This window comes from Felis catus, chromosome C1 (assembly GCF_018350175.1).
Source record: "Felis catus isolate Fca126 chromosome C1, F.catus_Fca126_mat1.0, whole genome shotgun sequence".
In the NCBI taxonomy this organism is placed as follows: Eukaryota; Metazoa; Chordata; class Mammalia; order Carnivora; family Felidae; genus Felis; species Felis catus.
In genome coordinates this window covers 42,157,171-42,179,856 of record NC_058375.1, presented here as the reverse complement: position 1 = coordinate 42,179,856, position 22,686 = coordinate 42,157,171, and the positions used below count along the sequence as shown (strand labels likewise).

General features: G+C 41.3%; 1 protein-coding gene and 1 long non-coding RNA gene across 8 annotated transcripts in view; one reads left to right on the top strand and one right to left on the bottom strand.

The window, feature by feature from the left end:
* The window catches only part of ORC1 (origin recognition complex subunit 1), a 32,170-nt gene extending 11,942 nt beyond the window's left edge, over nt 1–20,228 (top strand). For 4 of the 6 annotated variants that reach the window (XM_045035836.1, XM_045035837.1, XM_045035840.1 and 1 more), the window contains 12 exons: nt 3,795–4,161; nt 5,271–5,375; nt 5,956–6,151; nt 8,592–8,689; nt 9,534–9,635; nt 10,038–10,209; nt 10,810–10,917; nt 11,205–11,354; nt 12,531–12,650; nt 16,706–16,875; nt 18,091–18,178; nt 19,888–20,228. In XM_045035836.1, the coding sequence (XP_044891771.1) occupies nt 3,795–4,161; nt 5,271–5,375; nt 5,956–6,151; nt 8,592–8,689; nt 9,534–9,635; nt 10,038–10,209; nt 10,810–10,917; nt 11,205–11,354; nt 12,531–12,650; nt 16,706–16,875; nt 18,091–18,178; nt 19,888–20,079 (1,868 nt within the window). In that variant the 3' untranslated portion in view covers nt 20,080–20,228. Of the gene's footprint in view, nt 1–3,794; nt 4,162–5,270; nt 5,376–5,955; nt 6,152–8,591; nt 8,690–9,533; nt 9,636–10,037; nt 10,210–10,809; nt 10,918–11,204; nt 11,355–12,530; nt 12,651–16,705; nt 16,876–18,010; nt 18,179–19,887 lie in introns of those variants that run through there. The other 2 variants (XR_006584274.1, XM_045035839.1) reach the window with 2 other exon arrangements.
* Nucleotides 9,496–22,684, bottom strand: LOC123379608. 2 transcript variants are annotated; one of them, XR_006584276.1, is made up of 4 exons: nt 22,589–22,684; nt 15,955–16,043; nt 12,567–12,762; nt 9,496–11,406 (listed from the first exon to the last, which is right to left on the bottom strand). It is a non-coding gene; the product is annotated as an uncharacterized LOC123379608 (long non-coding RNA). The 2 variants fall into 2 exon arrangements; XR_006584275.1 differs by lacking the exon at nt 15,955–16,043 and having other exon boundaries at nt 22,589–22,668.
* Between the last annotated feature and the right edge of the window lie 2 nt (nt 22,685–22,686).

The window sequence follows — 22,686 nt, the reverse complement described above, 5'->3', positions numbered from 1 at the left end:
CTTTCTCTCTCTGACTTATATCACTTAGTGGAAAGCCCTGAAGCTCCATTCATGTTGTTGAAAATGGCAGGATTTTATCCCTTTTTTGGCTGAAAAATATTCCTCTGTGTGTGTGTGTGTGTGTGTGTGTGTGTGTGTGTGTGTGTGTGTGTATCTTTATCCATTCATTCATTGATGGATACTTAAGTTGCTTCCATATCTTGACTATTGTATCTAATACTGCATTGGAGGTACACATACCTTTTCAAGTTAGTGTTTTCCTTTTCTTCAGATAAATACACAAAAGTAGAATTGCTAGAATGAATGATATTTCTATTTAATTTTCTGAAGAACCTTCATACTGTTTTCCACAGTGGTTATACCAATTTACATTCCTGCCAAGAGTGCATGAGGGTTCCTTTTCTTCCATGTCCTCATCAACACTTGTCTTTTTGATAATAGCCATTCTGACAGATATGACGTGTTGTCTTCTAATTTTGATTTGCATTTCCCTGATGATTAGTGATACTGAGCATCTTTCCATGTACCTGTTGGCTATCTGTATGTCCTCTTTGGAAAACTGTCTATTCAGATCTTCTGCCTATTTTTTAATCAGATTGTTTGTCTTTTTGCTGTTGAGTTATATGAGTTCTTTGTCTTTTTTGGATATCAACCCCTTAGCCAGTAAATGATTTGTAAATATTTTCTCTCACTCATAGATTTGCCTTTTCATTTTGTTGATGCAGAAACTTTTTGGTTTGATGTAGTTCCACTTGTTTATTTTTGCTTTGTTTTTGCTTTTGGTTTCAGATCCAAAAAATCATCTCCAAGACCAATGTCAAAGAGCTTACCACCTACGTTTTCTCCTAGGAATTTTATGGTTTCAGGTCGACATTCAAATTTTTAGTCCATTTTGAGTTGGTTTTTGTGTATGGTGGAAGATAGGGTCCCATTTCATTTTTTTTTTTTGCATGTGGCTGTCCAGTTCTCCCAGGACCATTTATTGAAGAGACTATCTTTTCCCCATTGTATATTCTTGGCTCCTTTTTTGTAAATTAATTGACCGTGTGTGGGGGTTTATTTTGGGACTTTCTATTCTGTACCACAGATCTATATGTATGTTTTTATGCCAATACCCTACTGTTTTGATTACTATAGGTTTGTAATATAGTTTGAAATCAGGGAGCGTGATGCCTCCAGCTTTGTTCTTCTTTCTCAAGATTGCTTTGGCTATTTGAGGTAAAATTTCCTTTTTAAGGCTAAATAATAGTCTATAGTATATATATACCACATTTTGATTATCCATTCATCTGTCAGTGGATACTTGGGTTCCTTTCACCTTTTGGCTATTGTAACTTATTGCTATGAACATGGGTGTATAAATATCTGCTCAAGTGTCTGCTTTCATTTTGGGTATATACCCAGAAGTGGAATTGCTGGGTCATATGTTAGGTTGTATTTTTAATTTTTCTAGGAACCACCATACTGTTTTCCATAGTAGCTGCATCATTTTACATTTTCACCAACAGTGCACAAAGGTTCCAATTTCCCCACATCCTCACCAACACTTCCTGTTTTCTGTGTTTTTATAGTAGCCAGCCTCATGGATGTGAGGGATGTCATTGTTACATAATTGTTCCCTAATGATTAGTAATGTTGAGCCCTATATCTTCGAAAGCTTTGCTTATTAAGATGACCTTGCTTTTAGATCCTTGTAGAGGAGATAAGAAATACGTATTTTAAAACTCTTAAATTCATACTGATACTTTTAATCTATACCACAGGGTTCTTCCTCGCCTTCCCATATTCCATAATTGTATCTCCCTTCTTTAAGAAGAGCCTTGGTTCTCAGGAGCAATCCCAGTACAAAGTAATTTCACGATTGCTATACCAATACTACTACCAACAGTTAACTTACCAACTAAAGTTCAAAATTTATTTGCAGTTCTTTATGCCTTTAGAATATATCCCACTGAGGGAGTAAAGTTATTTTGATTGTTTTTTTTCTTTTCCCTCTGATGGTTATATTATTGGTGATAGGCAGTTAGGTTCTTTTATTTCTGTTTAATTTTAGGGCCTTTCCCACCTGTGATTAATTTTTTCAAGCATGCAAAACAGTAAAATAAGAGTCAAAGCTATTTAAAACAAGTGTATTCAGAGAAGACCCATTCCTTTCTTTGCCCTTGTACCCTGTTTCCATTCCATCTTTTGTAGGTAATCAATTTTATTAGTTTCTGGTTTGTTTTTTCTGTGTGTGTGTTTTTTGTTTTTTTGCAAAAATCAGATGTGTGTGTGTGTGTGTACACATACATACATACATACATATATACACACACACATACAGACAGACACATATACTAAAACATGCATATAATTTTTTTTTTCTTATCCAGTAGAGTAGCATACTGGATATATCCCTTTTCATCTTACTTTTTTCACTTCTAATGTATTTGAAGACACTTCATGGCGGTTCTGAGAGCTCATCCTATTATGTGTCATTAGTCCTGAATTCTTTGTGTATGTGCCAAGTTTGTTGGGCATAAGTTATTTGTGTTCTTGATAGCCCCTTAGTACAGTCTATATTTAGGAGTTGAATATAAATTTGTAAAACATTTGGGAAATAACCAGAAGATTACTAAAGAAATAATTGGCAACATTGCCATTTAGAAATAAATGGTGGTATTTTTTTGACTTGAATTTGCAGGACCTTGACAGTTGGGTTAAGAAATTTAGACTTGACACAGTTACATAATTAGAGGAGAGAGGATATGATGAAAAATTTTTAGATTGTTTTTAACAGAAAGATGGGAAAATGAGGTATGAAGGAGACCAGGACATTGGAACATTTTTACATCAATCTAGATATGAGTTACCCTCATATTCATCACACAGGTATAGATGGCTTTCTTCACCTTACCTGCAGCTGTTCCCAACAAAACCATGTGCTGTGACTAAAGTGAACTCCTCTGTGCCCAGTGCTTTCTTGCCTTGTTGTCTTCACTCACATCGGTCTGATCTATTCTCTCCCTATATGCCCCCTTCCCTCCCCTTTCAGCTCTGTTGAAATCTTGTCTTTTTTTCAAGGTCTATCTCAAAAGCCATATTTATTAGCACTTAGGTGCTTTAGGATGATTTTACTTCATATTATAGACATTTACATGTATCATCTCCCCAGTTAGACTAGAACATCCTGTGAATAGGGACCAGGATTGAGTTTCATTCAGTTTTTGTTTTCTCCTATCACCTGGCACACACCCTGCCATTTTTACAGCTCTGCTGATATCTGAATGAATGGCTGAGTTCCTGGTGCCTTTGGTCATGGTAAAGGGGCAAATCCAAATGTGGGTCTGTGCATTCACAGAACCCATTTGATTGCCCCCAGGGATCCATCTCATCTCTATGGATAGATATAATCTGAGTTAAGAAAAATCTAGGCCTTGGTGTTATTGAATGCAGCTACTGATAGAAATTGTTTCAAATGCTGTTGAATGGGGGCTAAGAGGTTGCAGTATCACCCTTGGTTAAGAACCACTGTTTTGGTAGATTACTTCAGGGAAATTGCTGAATCACAAAAGCTGATTTAACGGTTGACTTATGGTTCTAACCAGGAAAATCATCCATGGAATTTAGGAGAGACAAAAAATAATAAGAGCTTCCTGGCCTGGGGAAAGAAAGCATGCAGTAATTACAAATATGGACAGTGCATGTCTTTGTGTAACTTCAGGGGATGAATTTAGCTAGAATGAGATTGAGGGTGTTAATAGTGCTTATTACAAAATTCATACATCGTCTGTGGTGATTTCTCTTGGGATTAGGTTTCCCTAGGACACCCAACACTAGGATTTCCCAGCAGAATTCAGGGGCCTCGTTGGATTCTCCTGGAAGAAGTAAACGAAAAGTGACCCTCTCTGAAATCATCTCACCTACTAAGAGGTCTCAGCCTGATAGACTTCATACCTCGTCTCCAGCTCTGAAAGCCCCGCAGAAAACTGGAGAGATTCAAAGCTCATGTGCCAAGGATGACAAGAAGGCTTCACCTGACTGTCACAGGATCCTGAGAACCCGAGTCCCAGCTTTGAAAACCACAGAGATTTGTGAGGAAAGAACACTTACCCCTATCAGGGGGGGCTGGAAATCCTCGGTGCCTTCTGTGGTTCTGAAACCAGAAAACATCAAAAAGAGGTGATTGGGGGTGTTACCCTGCCTCCCACAGAGCAAATTGAGATCCTTCACATGATGTGAAATGTGTGGGACAGAGTTGCTAAAGTTAGAGCAGCAGATCTCATATCTGACTGCTGTAGAATCACCGAGGAGCCTTTCCAAAACACAGATTTTGGAGCCTCTTCCCAGACATTGTGAATCTCCAAGTGTGAGGCCCAGGAATCTGCATTTAGAAATGCTTTTTAGATGATTCTGATATACCTAGCTGTCATTTGGGGGGTCACTGCTCTGGAAGATAATTTCCCAAACCTGGATTGCTTCACAGTCCTGGTATGGCTCTTCACCACATATTAACAGTCAGTTTCTTAGTCTGTTGGGTTGGATTTGTTGTTGTTGTTGTTCTTGTTGTTTGAGAGAATGAGAGAGCACAAGCAGAGGAAGGGGGGGAGAGAGAGAGAATCTTAGGCAGGCTCCACACTCAGTGCGGAGCCTGATGCAGCGCTCGATCCTATGACTCTGGGATCATGCCCTGAGCCAAAATCAAGTGTTGGACGCTCAACCAACTGAGCCACCCAGGCACCCCTGTTGTTGTTTTTTTTAACTGGAAACCATTCTCAAATACATATAGTACAAGAAGATAATGCATCTAGAACAAACTTTACAGTTTGACACTAGACAATGTTTGTAAATAATGGGCTGCACAAATAATGTCACAAGACAGAAATTACACATTTCAATATTTCCTGCTCAGAGACTCCAGCACCTGGTCAATAATAGGTTTGCTTGGTAAATGCTTTGTATTTAATATGTAGCTACATTTCTGCTAACCTTGAGACTGGACAGGAAATCCATCAATACCTCAGAATCAACAAAAGACAAACTGCCTGGGATTAGTATACTCTGGTCTGTAGTTGAGAAGGGCACGAGTCTGATTTAAATGATAAGCTTTAGTCAAACTTTGTTTTTGAGTCAGACTTCGATTATAAACATTTTCGCAGAGTGTTATTGGTTCCTCCAATGTAGCTGTAAAAAGAATAGGAACCCATTAGTCCCCTTGACTACTTTGGATGCTGCCACTGATTCCTAGTGCTCAAAACCATTTCTTGTAATCTTGCTGTAATATCTTGCAGGGAGGCAGAAGAACCAGAGGCTCAGGATGGAGCTACCACTACCCCCCATCGGATCCATAGAAAGAGTTCTCTCTTGACTTTGAATCGGATTAGGCAGCAGCTTCGGTAAGACTTCCTTAGCAGGCAGAAAATGTTTTTCACTACCATCTATGATATCTATAATCTTATTTCTTAAAGCCTGGCATATTTTTTTGTTATTTGTTAGATTTACCTTTTACTAAGTATGTCTGGGATTATGTTAATTTCACATAAATGTCATAATTTGAAAGCGGCAAGAAACACTACCCTGGCATCAGGTGGCTCCCAGGACTTCATAATTGCACCCAGCAAGACTTAGTGAAGTGCCTAAAAGAATGAACTTTGATTCTGGCAGCTTGGATTTGAACCTGAGCTTTGTTGTACTATGTAACCTTGGGAAGGTTACTTAACCTTTCTAAGCTTCGGTTTCCTCTTCTACAAGATGGGAATGACAAAATACAAGTCACAAGGTTGTTGAGGAATTTAACAAGATAATATAAATAAAGCCCTTAGCAGAGTATCACAGTAGCAAGGGCCCAAGAAGCAGAGCACATCTTTTGTTACTTGGTTGCAGGAAAGACTGTGATACTTCTAATCCACACTGACCTACTAGGGAACTTCTTATTTAGACACTGAACATCAGAAAATAATGTGTCCCACCATTCAGGTTTTTAGGTAATAGTAAAAGTAACCAAGAAGAGGATGAGTTTCTGCCGGCAGCAGAGATTTCAGACTCTAGCAGTGAAGAGGAAGAGACTTCCACACCACCCCTTCCAAGGAGAACATCCAGTAGGTTGTCCAGGAACCTATGCTCTTCCATGAAGTCATCCTTACAGACCCCCTCAAAGACACCAAAGAAAACTGTAAGGTTCTTTTAGATTTGTTTTCCAAGGAAGCATCCTTCTCTTAATTTTAAAATTGTGATGGCTAAGGTCATACAGTTAGTAACAGCTGGATTCTGAACACAGGTCTGTCATACCTAAAGTTATTCCACTTGGAATATTCATAGAGGAAAGGACCTAAGTGAACCCTAGGACTGAAAATGAAACCAGTTGATTTTGAATCCATATTCCTTTTTTTTTTTTTTTAATGTTTTTTTTTGAAAGAGACAGAGTGTGAGCGGGCAAGGGGTAGAGAGAGAGGGAGACACAGCATCCGAAGCAGGCTCCAGGCTCTGAGCTGTCAGCACAGAACCCGACGCAGGGCTCGAGCTCACAAACCGTGAGATCATGACCTGAGCTGAAGTCGGTTGCCCAACCTACTGAGCCACTCAGGCACCCCTGAATCCATGTTCCTTTTAAAGTACAGAACCAGGGGTGCCTGGAGCCTGCTTCAGATTCTGTGTCTCCCTCTCTCTCTACCCCTCGCCCTCTCATGCTCTGTCTCTGTCTCTCTCAAAAATAAACATTAAAAAAATCTTTTTTAAAGATACAGAACCAAATAGCCAAAGGCCAAACTTCTTGAGGAAGGAACAAGACTTGGCTCTATATCTTCATTTTCCACAAACACTAGCAGAGTGTTTTATGCATAATCTGTGTAGCTGGGACGCAGGGGTGCAAGAGCACCTGCCCGGGGGCCCCAGACAGACCAGGTTCAGCCACTCGCCGCTGACAAAAATCTCAAAGGCAGAGAGAGGAATGTTGGTGAAACAGGAAAGGAATTTATTTCAGTGAGGCCAACACTGGGAAAACAGTAGACCAGCATCTCAAAGACTGTGTCCAAAACGCCAGCAATACTTAACAGGTTCATACAAGGAAAATGTGGGACAAAAGTGAGTGGATAAGTGCAAGTGGGCAGTAAAGGTCAGGTTGATCATTGTCTCGGGGCCAGTCATGCAGGGTCTTGCTGGCATCAGAGCAGTTCTGATTGCTTTTGAGGGGTAGTTTCAGTTACCATCATGGGATACTTTGCCCACATTAAGAGATAAGCTAGAAAGACAACTAAATAAGGTCAAAATAGCAGTACAGTCCTCTTTCAGGTGTTTAGTGGGTATTGAATCCAGAGCTGTTGTTGGTTTGCTGTGCCCCCTGATTCACCTGAGAAACAGGGAGCACTACTGAAGTGTTGGTAATGAATTGTGTAAAGTAAGATGGAAGAGATAAATGGACATCTCTTCCGCTTCCTGGAATTGTAGCAGAATGTTGAAAGCTATTAAAAGAGGGTCTTTCCCATGTTCAAATGTGTTTGAGAAATGTTTGGATTACACAGTTAAATTGGTTCATTGTCATAGGACTTCTCAAGGCCATTAATTTATTAATGTTACTGTGATCTTTCAAGAGAGCATTAGTGTGTGAGTCTTTGATCAGGAAACTTTTTTCATGGAGCATATTGTTTTAAGGAAATGCCTGTTTCGGAGACTTTTCCTAGAGCTGATCTCCATTTTTCCACATCAAGAGAAATGTGATTGGGCTTGGCTTGAAGTCAAAAAAGACCTCCAGGGAAGAAAATCAAGTAGATCTCCTTTGGATTAGGGGTAATCTTACCTGGAGTTCCTCATTATGCAAATAGCTCAGCAATGTTCTCATTGCATCTGCTGGGTCCCACCCAGAACAAGGGGTATTTATTTAATAGATATAAAACTGTTAGGGTCTTTCTGTCTGAGTAAGAGGTGGAGAGATTGTTATTACCCTACAGCCTGGTGGGAAGCAGGTGGGTAGGTGAAATGCCCCCACAGAAGGGAGTGCTTTGTGGAAAGACCATAAAGATGGGGTGGCAGGCCTGCTCTAGTGAGCCAGTAGCAAGAAAGAAAAGAGACTAGGGCTGTTAGCTCAGACTGAACAGTGACCTTGGGGTTTGGAGTGGAAAAATCTGGTGGGGTCTCTCCAAGTCTGTGGATTATGGAAGTCCTGAGCTAAAGTTTGACCAAATTTTCAACCAAATCTAGAGGAGAAGCCTATGAGTCAAACTTGGTTTATACCTCCGACCCTACCCTGTATTGGGCAGAGTAGTTAGGGTTTCTTAATAACTTGTCTTTCAGGATAAGATTTTAATAGTATTTAGTCCGTCCATACTTTAAATAGTATTTAATCCATACTTTCATTCAGTCTTTACTTAGATTGACATTTTCAAATCCTAATACTATGTGTAAATTAGAAACAAGAAATTGTATTTGGCCTGTGAACAGTGTATATACCATGTGGAGAGAGGGACAACCATGGTACTTTATACAGAAGGGAACCAAGAGGAATTCACCACCTCTCTTTTTATCAGATCATCAGGAATCAGATTTGCTGATGTGTCCTAGATGCTGTTTTGCTTTGTTTTTTTTCCTTCTAAAATATGTTATCTTTTTTTTGAATACAGCCCAAGCCTAGTACGCCACGTCATGCCACTCCCCAGATCCGTAGCCGAAACCTGGCTGCCCAGGAGCCAGCCAGCGTACTGGAGGAGGCCCGGCTGAGGTGACACTGCTCGTGGGCCCCTTTTAGATAGGCAGAAATGGGACTCTGCTTTCATTCACATAAAACAAATAATTTGTGGGGTGCCTGGGTAGCTCAGTCAGGTAAGCGTCCAATTCTTGGTTTTGACTTAGGTCGTGATCTCACGGTTTCCTGGGTTCGAGCCCTGCATCAGGCTCTGCACTGATAGTGCAGAGCCTGCTTGGGATTCTCTCTCTCTTTCTCTCTGCCCCTCCACCACTCGCACTGTCTCTGTCTTCCTCAAACTAAATAAATAAAACTGAAAAAAAATTTTTTTTTAGAAAAACAAGTAATTTGTAGTCATTTGTGTACATAATAAAGGTAGGGAATAAAATGAACATGTGTGTTTTAGAGAGAAGAAACCCTTCAAGTCTGGGTGAGCTAATGTGGACAGGTTCTTGAAAGAGTAACCTTCCAGTCTACTGCCACCACTTGCTCAGGGATAAAAGGTGACTGATGAGTCAGAACACTGCTTCTCAGTTTTGGTACCCTTTAGAACTATGCAGGGAACTTTTCAAAATACATAAGCCTGGATCATCAGAAAACAAGTAAATCAGAATCTCTTGTGGGATGAGGTCCATCCCTATGATTTGGGGAAAGCTCCCCATGTGATATGTACCCATAGTGAGAACCTATGAGTTAGCTAATTTGGGTGGAGAAAGGGATTATGAGGCGAAATGAAGAGATTTGAGAATGAAGGCATTCCCATGGATTTGTGACTGGGGTTTCATGTGGAAACTATAGATAATCCTTTCCCATTTGTTACTGAGTATATGGTGACATATTCCTGAAGTCCTCCTTTTCCTTTATTTATCACCAATTATAGGCTGCATGTTTCTGCTGTACCTGAGACTCTTCCCTGTCGGGAACAGGAATTCCAAAACATCTACAACTTTGTGGAGAGCAAACTCCTTGACCATACGGGAGGGTGAGTCCTGCTGAGGCAGATAAGACGGTCAGGGGAAGGCCCCTGCTAGCATATACCATCTCAGGTGGCACAGTCAACCAAATGGTCTCTCCCCAGTGTCACAACAGGCAAAATCGTTGCTCAAACTTAAGGCTTCTAAAGCAGCTTCTGTTGTCCACGTAATTCGATAGGAATAGAAATTCTGTCTTTCAGAGAAAATGAAAATACAGCATTGCTTGTAGAATGAATGATTCTGTATAACCAGGTCCTGTTCTGACTAGCTTCCAAGGATGGCCCTTATTGACCCCATCTCCACATTTTAGGGGTCTGGGTCCTTCCCTCAGCACATATCCCCATACCTCTGACAATAGTGTGAGGCAGCTGGCACAGACCTAGCCCACAGGTCCTCCTTTCTTGCCATAGGTGCATGTACATCTCCGGGGTCCCTGGGACAGGGAAGACTGCCACTGTGCACGAGGTGATACGCTGCCTGCAGCAGGCAGCCCAAGCAAATGACGTTCCTTCCTTTCAATACATCGAGGTCAATGGCATGAAGCTGACAGAACCCCACCAAGTCTATGTGCAAATCTTGCAGGTGAGTAAAGCTGTTTGGGTTTTTTGGAAAGTACAGTTTCTTAGTGGTACATGAAAAAGGAAAGGTTTACTTAATTTTGTGCTTATTTCTATGTTTATGATGTGCCAGGTGTTGTCCTTTGTATGAGGTAGCATGGGCAAAGAAGGCAGGGACATCAGGGACCTTAAAGTCTAGGGGCTGGACATGAATTACTGCAAGCCAGGACTTATTAATATGGCAAAAACTGTTTGCACACAGGAGGTACTGTGGCAGACTAGAAAAGGGATTAGAGGTAGCTGGAGTTTGAACCTCACTCTCGTATTCATTAGTTGTTTTCTTGGAACAAGTAATATCCAGGTATAAACAGTCATGCCGTAATGATTTTGAAGAGGCTTCTGGGACCAGCCTGTGGCTCATTTGCATTCCAAACATGGACTCTGTCATCTCTTTTGGTACCTTCTCATCCCTCCAGGTTAAGGTTGAGACTAGACTGGAAGGCAGAGTTTAGGATACTAAAGTCCTCAGACTAAATTGCTTCCAGACTTGATTGCAAATTTAACATCAAGCTCAGGGGAGTAAAATCCTTACCATTTACCACACCTACTTTTCCCCCCATTGCAGAAGCTGACAGGCCAAAAGGCAACAGCTAACCATGCGGCAGAACTGCTGGCAAAGCGATTCCTCACCCGAAGGTCCTCTCAGGAAACCACCGTGCTGCTCGTGGATGAGGTACGGAGGTCCCCACGGGAGCACCGCAAAAGTGGCATGGTACTTGACTGTGGTGTTCCAGGGGCAAATGCTGGGTTGTGGGGGGAGTCCTGCCTCCCTTCTTTCATCCTTCATTCATCTGAGCCTGTTCTTTGGTGGTGAGAGGCATGTATCCACGGACTTCCTTGCTGCTTTCGTGGTGTGACCCTAGAAGCACATGCAGCTAAAGCAGGAGTAACAGAGCTTCATTCTGGGCCCTGGCTCTGTGTCTATGCTTGATCTTGACATCTCTCTCCATTTACTGGCAGCTCGACCTTCTATGGACTCAGAAACAAGACATAATGTACAATCTCTTTGACTGGCCCACTCACAAGGAGGCCCAGCTTGTGGTCCTGACCATTGCCAACACAATGGATCTGCCAGAGCGCATCATGATGAACCGGGTATCAAGCCGACTGGTAGGTCCTAAGGCTGTTCTCAAGCTGTTCTTACAGATCCATAAGCTGAGTTCTAAAAAATGAATACACAGAAAACTAAAGTAAATGAGAAAAGTACAAAATGTGATTTCTGAAATTCTTACATTTAAATTAAATATGTCACCATTGCATGATTTTCCGCAAACCCCATCTTCTTGGTATTCTACCTGGGCCCTCTTAAACTGCACAGAGCCCTAAGGGTCTAATAATTTATTAAAAATATTGAAGCACTCAGGGTGCTTGGGTGGCTCAGCTGGTTGAGCATCCAGCTCTTGATTTTGGCTCAGGTCATGATCCCAAGGTGGTGGGATCGAGCCCCACGTCAGGCTCCATGCTGAGTGTGGAGCCTGCTTGAGATTCTCTCTCTCTGCCCCTCTTCCACTCATGCACTCTCTCTCTAAAATAAAAACTATATATATACACACACACGTGTGTGTGTGTGTGTGTGTACATATATGTATGTATATACACATATAAGCACTCACCCCTGCCAGGCAGTGTTCAAGCATGGAGCATAGCAGTGAACAAGGCAGACACAGCCTCTGCCCTCACAGACCTGGTGGTTCATCAGGAAGCACAATATCAAGTACTTACAAGGGTGATGAGTGAAGCCAGGAGCTGTGCCTGTGCTTATTGTAGAGCCCAAGATGGTCACAACCACTGTAATTAGAGCACCTCTTCCTTCATCTACTTCTAAATGATTCTGGTAGAGGGTTGCCTGGGCGGCTCAGTCGGTTAAGTGTCTGACTCTTGGTTTTGGCTCAGGTCATGATCTCACGGTTTTGTGAGTTTGAGCCCCGCATCAGGCTCTGTGCTGGCCGTGCAGAGCCTGCTTGGGATTGTCTCTTTCTGTCTCTCTCTGCCCCTACCCCACTCATGCTCTATCTCTCTCAAATAAAATAAATAATGATTCTGGTAGAATAAAAGTTGTTTTAAACAAGATGAAAAAATACTTGGGAACTACTGTTGCCCTGCAGGATACCACTGGCCATTGTCAGTAGTGAAAGGAACTGGAATCTGTGGCGGTCCCAGGATGAAATGTGTCACGTGTTCTATGGGACTTGGGAACCAGTTTGGGAACTTGAGGGTGGCTGTCCAGCAGGACTGTCAGAGTGGGCAATTAATGAACTTATTCGTCTATTATCTTGTCTTCCCCAGGGTCTTACCAGGATGTCCTTCCAGCCCTATACTCACAGCCAACTGCAGCAGATCCTAATATCCCGACTCAAACATGTAAAGGCCTTTGAGGATGATGCCATCCAACTGGTAGCTAGGAAGGTAAGTCACTTTCAGGGAGCTCCTACTTGCACCTACAAACCAGGCGGCAAGTCTTTGCCGAGCACCTGCCTTGTGTTAGGTGCTCTGAAGATGAAGAGAAATTTAGAAAGTCCTATAAAAATAAATACCAAAAGTAGAAACAAAATTGGGAACAATTCCTTAACCTTCTTATTGTATAATTAATTAGCAGGCTGTGAGTGTGGTGGGCTTATATACAAACGAAGATTAATTGATTCAGGTAACAGGCAGCTTTGTATAATGAAAAGGGTTGTATAGGCAGTCAGGTAGCAAACCTGGTTTAAGTTCTGGCTCTAATACTTAATAGGCATTGGAAGGTTATATGAAAGTTACTTAAAAACTTCCTGAGCCTTAGTTTTCTTTGAAAAAATGGAAATAATAATAGGAAATAATAAATAAATGGGAATAATAATAATAGGGAATTAAATGAGATCATGTCTGTAATGTGCCTAGTAAGGTGCACACTCCAGGATAGGTGCGAGGTATTGGACATGCACATCCTCCAAGCTCACTGGGAGAATGCCAACCAAGACTATTCTCCAAGCCTGCTGAGGAATAAAATAGTTTAAATGTCTGCTTCAGGCTAAGTGCAAGAAACCACACATCCACAGCATTTCAGCACTTAAAAGAAATACAAACTTTTTTCTGGTTCTTCTTGGTTGAAATGATCTGAATTCTGAGTGCCTATAGCAGCACATGTAATGCCAGCTCAGAGCTGGGTGCTGGGGTCAGAGGCAAGCCAGATACGGTGCTTGTCTCTAAGGTTTGCTTTCCAGGAGCAAGATCCTCAAAGTTACCATCTAACCTTTCTGTTAGGTAGTTTTTCACTTTTGCTATCATGCACTTTTAAAAGTTCTTTTTTTTCCTCTCTCTCTCTCTCTCCGAAGGGTCCTTTTTTCTTATGCTGTTCTGTTTATTTGAGGTTGTCTTCTCACTTTTCCTCCAAGATGCTTTTGTCTTTTGAATTTAGTCTCTGTCCTGCATGGTTGGAGACTTTCCTCAGATGTCTTGGTTGCCCACTCTGGTGTATGAGTAAAGATTAAAAAGCTTTTGGGAGCGTTGAGCACATGAGTGGGGCTTGTTCTCTGGGAGCTTCACTGTGGGGTAATCTGATTGGGCCAATTTCAGTATCTCCAGTTCTTTCCCATTAGGATAGGCAGATTTCCCAGACTGGGTGTCCCAGGTCCTGCCTGGAGGGCAGTATTCTGGGAGTGGGGGAGGTAGGCTGGAGTCAGAGAGGGTAGAGGTCTTCAAATCCAGCATGCAAACAGTAACCATTTATATCTAGTGAGGGACATCCCCTCCCCTGCAATAATACCTAGTGTTCCCTGGTTCAGAGACTTTTTATCTTTATTTGAGAATAAATCTCTCAACTCATGCCATGGCAGAAGAGGGATAATCTCCCAGGCAAAGAGTTTTATGGAAACAGTACAAATTACCAAGGCACAAAATTTTCCTACAGAGCCCTAAAACTTCCTCAGTGGCCCTAATGTTTACCCAGCAGCATGAAATGGGGGAGGGATCTAGGGCAAGGGTCAGCAAACTTTTTCTCTGAAAGGCCAGGAAGGAAATGTTGTAGGCTTTTTTTATAATGGTCTCTGTCACCACTATTCACCTCTGCCCTTGCGTCTTGAATGCAGCCATGCACAGTATATTAAATGAATGCTCACAGTTGTGTTCCAATAAAACTTTTTAAATGTACAAAAATGTATGGCAAGCTGTAGTTTGCTGACTCCTAATCTAGGGCATCAATTTCTTAACTTTCAACCAGTCCTCCTTATTTTAGCCAAACATCCCCCTTTACCTCCAGTTCCAGTGTCACTATTGTCTGAGCATTTTGAAGATATATAGTGTAACTTTGATTCGTTCTTGGATTCCTTAATACTGGCTTAGGAATTGGCTTTCTCTGGTCTGCAGAGTCAACCACTACTCTGCCAACTTACAGAATTGGCTATTCTATAAGCCACTATTCCCCCTGTTGCTTCCCATCCTTTTAGGGTTCTTGGTTTCACAAGGCATCGAATTTAGATGCTTTTTTTACTCAAAACTCTTACCTGTCATTTCAGACCTCTCTTCCATTTCTTTACACATAAAGAAACAAATGTATCTTATGTTCTGTATCTTACCTGAGTCTTTGTGGATCTAACCCTATTGATTACTGTTTCCCTGCATATGTGCCCTTGTTTCCTTATTTCTGGGTCTTGAATTTTTTTTTTGTTTGTTTGTTTTTGTTTTTCCTATTGTATGCTCATGTTCCTTAGGGCTTTCTCTAAGAATTGAGGACTGGGTTGAAATTAGTTCATTTAGAATTTGTTTTGTTTTTCCTTCTGTCAGTTACCAAGGGTCACTATCAACTGGGACCGTTTTTTAAACAAAATTCTCCACTTGAGGTTTTTAGGAGACACAACAGAAATTTGGGCTTCAAATCCACGGGAAGGCTTGTAGTTATAGTTTGGTTTTTACACCTACCTAGCACCAAGGTCTAAACAGGCCATTTTTCTTGCCATCTCTTGCATGATGGGTCTTTCATTCACCCTCATGCTGAGGCTGTATTGGAGGTCACAGCCCAAGTTTATACAGGGTCTTCTGTTAGATTCCATGTTGGATGGGCCCTAGCTTTTCTTTCGTCTCCTGCACCCCAGAGCAGTTAAAAAGGGGGATTTATGGTCATCAAAGTTTGTGGATAAGAACTGGGCAAGAACTGCTTTGGGTGTTTTCTTGCTTTCCAGGGTCACCTGTTCACTTTGTTCTTTGTTCTTTGAGGTAGCTCTTGAGTCCATGTTACAAGCCACTACACGGTGCTGCCTCACAAGGCAGTGGGAATGGTGATTGGAGGGAAGAAGTGATAGGTGGAAACATCCATGGGACATCTTTACCAACTAAATGGGAAATTAGAGAAAGGAAGAATATAAACTGATACTCCTGTTCTTGTCTTGGGTTACTAGAAGAGTGACCTTTAGAATGTCTTAAATTTGCATTCTGGAAACTAATATACACAAAACATTTAAAGACTCCTGAGCCTGGAGCCTGTTTCCGATTCTGTGTCTCCCTCTCTCTCTGCCCCTCCCCCGTTCATGCTCTGTCTCTTTCTGTCCCAAAAATAAATAAACGTTGAAAAAAAAAAAAAAAATTAAAGACTCCTATAATCTCACTTCCCTCAAGTGACTGCTTTTAATCTTGGTGTGTTGTGTATTTATATGCCTATACAATTTGCTCTTTTAAACTTAACATGGAATTTTGGAAGGAAGTAATCATTTCAGGATGTTGTCAGGCAGGACATCGTTACCTGTGATTGTTGTTGGGCAAGTGGTGGGGATTGCTGGCCGATATTGGAATACTGAGATCCTTGCAGGCTGCAGAGTCCAGGAATTCCCTCTGTGAAATTTAAAGTGCAAGTGGCTTTCTGAGTCAGTTTGGCAGAGTACAGGATTCCCTGTGAAGGGAATCTGCATGTGGAAAGAAAGGAGCAACAGCGGAGTTGTTGGCATTGTGGGTTGGTCTGATTCATCTAACCACAGAATCCTCTGTGTCCTTCAGCTTTGTGGCTCCCTTCCCTCTTTTTTTTTTTTTTTTTTAAGTTTTATTTATTTACTTTTTTGAGAGAGAGAGCACGTGTGCATGTGCCACATGAGTGGAGAAGGGGCAGAGTGAGAGGAGACAGAGTCCCAACATAGGGCTGGAACTCACCAACCAGGAGATCATGACCTGAGCTGAAGTTGGACGCTCAACAGACTGAGCCACCCAGGCGCCCCCATATCCCAAATTTTAAATAAAGCTGAGAATCCCTGCCCTTTCCATTATGGATTTATCTGTAAACCCAAAATAAAGGTTTGGACTAAAGGAAGAGTCCCAGGTACGTTTTAGTAATTTATACCCGGGCTTCCACCAGGTTCCTACTGGGTCTAAGTACATAACATCAGGCTTAAGCCCATTCCCAGCACTGCCTTTCCTTTTTAGCTGAACAAAGAACCTGTTGGTTTTTCTCCTGGGCTGAGATGGTAAAGGGACCTCAAGGAATAAAATATTCCCTCTTGTAGGTAGCAGCCCTTTCTGGAGATGCACGACGCTGCCTGGACATTTGTAGGCGTGCCACAGAGATCTGTGAGTTCTCCTGCCAGAAGCCCGACTCCCCTGGCCTGGTCACTGTAGCCCACTTGCTGCAAGCAGTAGATGAGATGTTTTCGTCATCATATATCACTGCCATCAAGTAAGTTGCTTCTAATGGATGTGGATAACAATATTGTACTATGATTATGTAACTTGATAAGTATAGCTGTAAAGGCAATTATATTACAATATACAAATGTTTCAGAGTAACACATTTGTAAATCCTAAAAGTGCATAATGTTATATGTCAAAATGTATTCAGTGTTTTAAAAAGTAAGATTCTTTTGCTTCCTGATCCTGGACCTTCCTTGGAAAACCTCTGGAGAGGTCCACATTCTAGGAAGGCCATAGAAGTTTCTAAGCTTTTACTCATTCAGAACTGCATTTACTGAAGACACTGTCCTTTTCCCTCCCTCCCCCACTTCTTTCTTTCTTTAAGTAGGCTTCACACCCAGTGCACGGCCCAGCATGGGGCTTGAACTCACGACCCTGAGATCAAGACCTGAGCTGAGATAAAGAGTCAGACGATCAACTGACCGAGCCACCCAGGTGCCCCAGACACTATCCTTTTCTTAAGGGGCATAGTCTACAGAGAAATAGAAATGCAAATCTGGGGCACCTGGCTGACTCAGTCAGAAGAATGTGTGACTGTTGATCTTGAGGTGAGATCAAGCCCCACATGGGATGTAGAGATTACGTAAATAAAACTTTTAAAAAAATAAAAGAGGGGCGCCTGGGTGGCTCAGTCGGTTGGGCGGCCAACTTCAGCTCAGGTCATGGATCTTGCGGTCCATGAGTTCGAGCCCTGCATCAGGCTCTGTGCTGACAGCTCAGAGCCTGGAGCCTGTTTCAGATTCTGTGTCTCCCTCTCTTTGACCCTCCCCCGTTCATGTTCTGTCCCTCTCTATCTCAAAAATAAATAAACGTTAAATAAATAAATAAATAAATAAATAAATAAATAAAAGAAAAAATAAAGAAATGCAAACTTCGTACAGGAGAACTGTGACCACTTACTGAGTGAAGTAAAGTGCTATTGGACTAGTCCTCTTACACTGAATGATACACTCTGCTCATGAAATGAGTGTGCTGGTATATTTCCAGATACAGTTGCTGTGTTGCCTGGCTTCCGAAGTGGCATTTTCTAGATCATTTTGAAACTTTAGGGGGTAGGAGAAAACTTGCTGAATAATATAGGAGAAAGTATTTCCCAGTTTTTTCTTCTCTTTTCTCTAAAGACAGAAAAACTTAATATTTGACTTTTCTCTGGGCTGGTGGTATAGCCACTTATGAGAATTCACATCTCATTTTCTTTGAGAAACTCCTCTGTTCTGGAACAGAGTTTCCTGAGAGCCATACTTGCTGAGTTCCGCCGATCAGGACTAGAAGAAGCAACATTTCAACAGGTACGTGATTTTTTTTTTTTTTTTTTTTCCCAAATCCTTCTAGATTTTGGTTTTGGTGCTTCTTAAATGGGTGGGAATTTCAATCACTGTGTAACAGTTAGTCTTTATTTGTGCCAACCTGTTATGTTACAGAATATCAGACCAACACCTATTTTTATGTGATATTTTTATTTAGTTGTATGAGAAGAGACTTTTAGCAACTGGTTTCTGCATATTAGGTTGAAGGAGTACTATGTGCCAGATACTGTTTTAGGAGTAAGAGATTTAAAGATGAGTAGGAACAAGAGATATTGCCCTAATAAAGCTTGTGTGGTGGGGATAAGGCTCTCAGAATGACCCATTTTTTTCTTTAATTTTAATTTATTTATTTTATGTGCTAAAGAGAGAGGGCGAGGGGGCCAATGAATATGAGCAGGGGAGGGGTAGAGAGAGGGAGAGAGAGAGAATCTTAATTTAATGGAAAATTCCATTTTCCAGAGCCCCATATGGTGCTCTATCTCATGAACCATGAGATCATGACCTGAGCCCAAAATCAAGAGTCTGACACTTAACGGACTAAGCCACCCAGGCCTCCCCAGAATGACCCATTTTAAAAACAAATTAGACCAATCCAAACCTCCTTTGAGCATAGTTTCAAGTGTATCAAGTAAAAGGAATCACTAGGGCATGTACCTTAGAGTTCTGTTGAAAACTAGTGTCCATAGGTAATGAGCTGCCTTAAAATATTATTGAAGGTGTTTGAGTGTATACCTGGGAGTGTATATGTTTGTGTGTGTGTGTCACTATGTTTTAGACATACAAATGGAGAGGTCAGGAAGACATTTTCCTTCCAGCTATTTCTTTACTTCCTTTCACGTTTTCTTTAAATTCTGTTTTAAACATTTAGGTGTTGGTTATGTTTGCCCATTGTTGTTCTTCTAGGGCCTGAGACAGCTCTTCTGTAGAAAGCAGCCTTCATTTCAGTTTGTAAACATTTCCTGAACATCTGCAGTGTGTCAATCCTGTGATGTGATCCAGGAACCCTGAGCTGAATTGGTCAATATCCCTGGCTCCTGAGAAGCTCCCAGCCTGGATGGGAGTGGGGATTGGGGTGATTTATAAATAGAATAAGAGTGACCAGGAAGTGCTTCAGACTTGCCTGACACACTGGGGCGCTTTAGGAATCTGTTTCCCATTATCTTCCTGCCTGTCTTGTGCAGCATTCTTCCTGGGCCTTTCTGCTTTTCCAGAGGTCATGCTTTAGTACCTGTGTGCTATTATCTGCTAAGGAAAATACCCTTGTAGTAAAATTTAACCTGAATTATGAAAATCTCAATTGGAACTCTCAATTCTCCCTGGAGACTAGGATTGTTTGTATGAGTGACAATTACTAGATATTTTATATCCATTAACACATGAGGGATGTGGCAGTATATTTAATAGATAAAACTGAAGCTCAAAAAGTGAAATCACTTGCCCAGGGTTGCATATTTAGGTGAATGGTAGAACCAGGATTCAGACCTGCTCTGATTCCAAAGCCAGAATAGCATTCTGCCCCTGCATTTGTGCCCCATTGGGGCACCTGTTGATGCTTTCAGGGTATTGAGTATCCTGGACAAGAAGTGTCTGACTTTCCTAAAAGAAGAAATAAATGATCAGGTACAGAATCAGGACTACCTTTCCTCTTAAACTTTCTGGCATTTGACCTCAGATTTGCTTTTTGTTTCTAGGTATACAGTCAACACGTGGCACTGTGCAGAATGGAGGGACTTCCGTACCCTACCATGTCAGAGACAATGGCAGTGTGCTCTCATCTGGGCTCTTGTCGCCTTCTCCTTGTGGAGTCCAGCAGGAATGATCTGCTCCTTCGTGTGCGGCTCAATGTCAGCCAGGATGATGTGCTGTACGCGCTGAAGGAGTGAAGAGCTTCACAAGGAAGGACTGTGATCAGATGTTTTCGAAGAGCTTGATTTCCTTTTTCTAAGCACATCAAATTGTAGCAAAGTATACTGAATGGAAATGGCTGTCATGTATTTTGGAATTTTCCATTAAATAATTTGCTTTTTCTAGAGTGTTTGAGAAGTTTGCAGACATTACAAACATCAGATTATAAAACCAAACCATCCTTCCTACTATAAGCCCTCCTTGTGATTTTTATTTGTTAGTGGCCCTGCCATTTACTTAATGGTAAGGTGGTATATACACAATTATATGTATCTATAAAATAGTTGTGGAAGAATATGTAAGAAATTGGTTACATTGGTTCCCTCTGGACAAGAACTAGATGGCTATGGTCAGGGATTAGAGGAAGACTTACTGTATGTCATGTATCTTTTTAACAATGTAAATATAACAAACTTAGTTTATAAAAAAGAACTGCTGGAAATAAATAATACCAGTGACAAGTAATCCATACCAACAAATAGCTAGAAAATATAATTTTTAAAAGTTATCATAAAAACAAATATTTAAATAAACTTAGAAGGCACAAAATATAAGGTATCAAGAAATATATGTAATAAAGAGATGTAATTAATCTCTAAATACAGATCTATTGCAGTCAAAATCTTGGCAGGGTTTTTTGTGTTACTTTGCAATTCTCATATTTATATTTCCAGCCAACAGTGGAACGGACATCTAAAACCTCCTTATGATGTAATAATCATGCCAGGAGTGTTTGACCCAAATCTGCTGATGAGAAAATTATCAGATAAATCAAAATTGGGGGAAAATATTACACAAAGCAACTGTTCCTCTTCAAAAATAGTATCACAAAAGACCAAAAAACCATGGGAGAATAGGGAAATGAGACATGGCTAAATGTACTGTGTGAAACTTGATTGGGTCTGGACTTAAGAGATACAATTATAAACAAAACTATGGACTATATATTATGTAAGTATTATGTAAATGTGAAACTTTGTGAGTGGAAAATACCGTAGTTATGTAGGAGAATGCCCTTGTTCTTAGGAGAATTATGATGAAATATTTATGAGTGAAATAGAATATCTGCAAATCTCAATTCAGAAAAAAATATGCACATATATTTATAACTGCATATAAAGGAGGATCCGTATCAGAATGAAGAATTACATAATAAAAAGGAAAAATGAGTCATCTACAAAGTAAGAAACCTGAATGACCAACAAAATGGCAACATAGTAAATGAGACTTGCAAGCCAAAACATTTCCACATGTATTAGAGAAGGTTTCCATGACAATAAGGCAACAACTGGAACCCAAACGCCCCACTGATGGGAATATAAATTGAAACTACTTTGGACATAATTTGGTAATATCTAATCTGGAAAATGCAGAAATCCTATGAGCCAGCGATCCCACTCCTACCCTAAAAAACATGTGTACCCCAGGAGTTGTGTACAAGAATGTTCATTGTAGGGGTACCTGGGTGGCTCAGTCAGTTAAGGTCAGACTTTGGCTCAGGTCATGAGCTCACAGTTTATGGATTCCAGGCCTACGACGGGCTCTATGCTGACAGCTCAGCTTTCCACTCTATTGTACTGTTTTTTTCTTAAACTGTGGTAGGCACCCTCGTATTTATGTCAATTCACACAAAAAATAGGAACTATTTATTTTGAGTACCTACCATGTCCATGCATGCACTGCTCTAGGCACCAGAGAGAACTTGGGTGAATTTTATGCTTTTATGGAGCTTGCATTCAAGCAAATATTGTAGATCTGTGTATATATTAAATATTTCATTATAAAACGTTTAATGAGAAGAAATATGGGAGTGAAACTTCAACTTTTTTATTTTTGAAACTTCAGTTTTAAAGTGGTAAAGACGGTCTCCTTGGAAAATCACCCAAAAGCAGTAAGGAGATGGAAAAGCCCTTTGTCCAAAAAAAACTGGGAGATTTTTTAAACCTCTAACTACAAACCGCAAAACAGTAATAGCTTAAAAGTTTGGAATTTAGGCAGGTGCGCATTGCAAGATTTTAAGATGAAGATTCTCTTTAACGCCCCATCCACCCGCCATTTCATCGTCCTGCTGGTTATAGGCGTTATCTCGGTTTTAAACTGAAGCGACTTCATGAAGAGGTTCAATGGACACTGCCAGTCTTATCTTAGGTGTTCAACCCGCCTTCTGACTGGAAAAGGTACATTCAGTTGCTGAATGATTAGGAAACAAATGGTGAGCCCCATTTCTATTTCTCTAGACTCATTTACAAAGACAACACTGACGAGGGTGGCAAACAAGCCCCGCCTCCATTCAGAGTGGGGCGGGGCGAGGGCGTGAGGCCATGTAGGTCTGGAGAGTGCGCCCAGGAGCTTCATACTGGGAGTAGGGGAGGAAGCATAGCGAGGAACTTGTAAATACAAAAGGCAGAGGACGAACCTACTGCATTTGCGCCCTCAGCGCTACAACCCAACACCAACCAACGACCCTCTCCGCAAGCCTCGCCCTACCTGCCCAAAGGCGCCTGCGCGTTGGAAAACCTCGCCCTTGGAGTCACCTGTTGGTTCGTCACGCCCACCTCGTATTGCGCATGCGTAGTGCGCGCCTT